General features: G+C 52.7%; 1 protein-coding gene across 1 annotated transcript; it reads right to left on the bottom strand.

The window, feature by feature from the left end:
• Positions 1–1,205: 1,205 nt before the first annotated feature.
• Positions 1,206–2,581, bottom strand: LOC113979937 (40S ribosomal protein S19; the record flags this gene model as incomplete). Its single annotated transcript, XM_027707217.1, has 4 exons — positions 1,206–1,261; positions 1,421–1,475; positions 1,965–2,148; positions 2,497–2,581. Coding segments are annotated over 4 exons (351 nt in total), but the record flags the coding sequence as incomplete, so codon positions are not given.
• Positions 2,582–2,584: the final 3 nt, after the last annotated feature.

Here is a 2,584-nt window from a genome sequence, read left to right as displayed (position 1 = left end):
AGGCGCCTTTCCCGCCCTTTCCCAGGCCACGCCCCCCCGCACGGCGATCCGACCAATCAGCGAGCGCCGCGGCGGCCTTTGCCCCGCCCACTCCCGGCCCCCTCAGGGAGCGGCGGCGGCGGGAGGGGAAAAAAGGAGCCTTTTCTGAGGGATAAAACCTCGTGTTCTGAGGTAAAAACCGGCGCCTTCCGGGGGGAACGCGCGTTTTCTGAGGGAAAAAATGGCTTTCATGAGGCGAACCGTCGTTCGCTGAGGCAAACCCCTCTTTTTGGGGGTTAAAACCTCGTTTTTCTGAGGCGAACCCCAGTTTTCTGAGGCAAAGCCCTCATTTTTGGAGGGTTACACCCTCGTTTTTGGAGGCAAACGCTTATTTGCAGAGGCAAACCCCTCAGTTTTGGGGGTAAGCGCCTCATTTTGCGGTGTTAAAACATCATTTTTGATGAGCAGTCCCCCCATCTTCTGAGGCAAACCCTTGTTTTGGCGGGTTAAGCCCTTGTTTACCGGGGCAAAGAAAAAGCAGGTTTTTTTGGGTAAAACCTCATTTTTTAAGGAAAACACTCATTTTTCTGAGGTAAACCCCTTGTTTTTCTGAGGCAAATCCCTCTTTTTGGGGGCAAACCCCTCGGTTTGTGGGATTAAAACCTCATTTTCAGGGGTAAAACCTCATTTTTCTCAGGTGAACCTTCATTTACTGAGGCAAACCCCTCAGTTTTGGGGGTAAACGCCTTGTTTTGCGGGATTAAAACCCAATTTTTTGAGGAAAAAGCCTCATTTTCTGAGGTAAAACCTCCACTTACTGAGAAAAATCCCTCAGCTTTTGGGGCAAAACGCCCTGATTTTGTGGGGTTAAAACCTCATTTTCTGAGGAAAAAAAAGGACTCGTTTTTTGTGGCAAAACCTCATTTCTTGAAGCAACCCCTAGTTTTAATTTAGGTGGTTTCCCCCAATTAGGGGCCATTTCCCACTATTTCGGGGCAGTTTCCCCCAATTCTGGGATTCCTTTGATACTCTGGGGCATTTCTCCCTTATTTAGGGGCATTTCCCCCCCATTTTGAGGTGGTTTCCCACCAATTTTGGGCCGTTTCCCTCCCCTTTTCCACCTCTCCCCTTTGTGGGATCCCTGCTGGGAATTGAAGGTTTTTCCCTCCAGTTTTGGGGCCGTTTCCCCCCGTTTTGGGTGTTTTCCCCACAAACACAACTCCAGCTCAGGGGGGTTCAGAGTTTATTGGTTCCCTCAGTGCTTCTTGCTGGCGGCGGCGACCTGGGAACGGGGAGAAAAACAGGGAAAATGGGAAAAAAAGCCAGGATTGGCCCCCAAGACCCCCATCCAGGGAATGGCCCCAGTCCCAGGAATGGCCCCAAAATGGCCCCAAATGCTGGAATTGGCCCCAAATCCTGGGAATTGGCCCCAAAAACTCACCTGCCCCGCGATGCGATCCAGGTCCCGCTGCCCCTGCGGAGTCAACTTCCGACCCCTGGGGTGGGGAAAACCGGGAATTAAGGGGGAAAATGGGATAGAAACGGGGGAAAAAAGAGGGAAATAATGGGGGAAAACGGGATAGAAATAGGGAAACGGGGGCAGAAAAATAAAAATGGGGGAAACAGAAAAATAAGAGAATAACCTTGGGAAAATGGGAATTTAAAGGAGAAAATAGGGAAATTTAAAGGGAAAAAGGGGAATTTCAAATTGAAAACAGGGATTTAAATGGAAAATGAGGATTTAAAGGGAAAATAGGGATTTAAAGGGAAAATGGGAATTTAAAGGGAAAATGGGAATTTAAAAAGGGAATTTAAGGGCGAAGAATGAATAATAAAGACAATGCAAAGGGAGAATCAAAACGGGGCAAAATGGGGTCGGGAAAGCAGAAAATGGGGTGAAACTGGGGGGAAACTGGATCAAAGTGGTGTGGGGGGGAGGAAGAGGGTGAGGATCCCAAATCCAGGTGTTTTTCCCCCAAACTGACCCGTCCTGGTCCTTCTCCACCACCTTGAGGGCCTCGAGCGCCTGCAGGACCCGTCGGGCCACGGCCCCGGAGCCGCGGCTGAAGTGGCTGGGCCGGACCCCGCGGCGCTGCCGCCCCCCGTAAACCTTGGCCATGGAGCCAACCCCCGCCCCGCCTCGCAGGTACAGGTGCCGGGCCGTGGAGGCTGCGGGAATATCGGGAATGGTGGGAATTAACACCGGGAAACACCTCCGGGGAATGGGAGCCACCTGTGGGAACGAGCCCTGAGACCCCCCCAACACCTTGGCCATGGAGCCAACCCGGTACCACCCCAAATACAGGGGATGTGGATGGAGTAGGAATACTGGGAATGGTGGGAATTAACACTGGGAATGGTGGGAATTAACACCGGGAATACCGGGATATCCCCCCCAAACCCCCCCGGGTAATGGAATCGTCCCACGGGTACAAGTGATGGGCTATGGGAATACCGGGAATAGCGGGAATAGCGGGATAGCCCCGAACCCCCCCCGTGTGTGTCGGGGGGTCTCACCCGCGCGGGTGTAGAACCAGTTCTCGTCGTAGGGCGCCAACTCCTTGTGCTTGGCCAGTTTGACCGTGTCCGCCCAGTCCGGAACCTT

Source organism: Neopelma chrysocephalum, unplaced genomic scaffold, assembly GCF_003984885.1.
Source record: "Neopelma chrysocephalum unplaced genomic scaffold, ASM398488v2 Primary Assembly neopelma1_90684, whole genome shotgun sequence".
Classification (NCBI taxonomy): Eukaryota; Metazoa; Chordata; class Aves; order Passeriformes; family Pipridae; genus Neopelma; species Neopelma chrysocephalum.
Note: the sequence above shows the minus strand (reverse complement) of the source record. Positions and strands in the feature narration are given on the sequence as shown.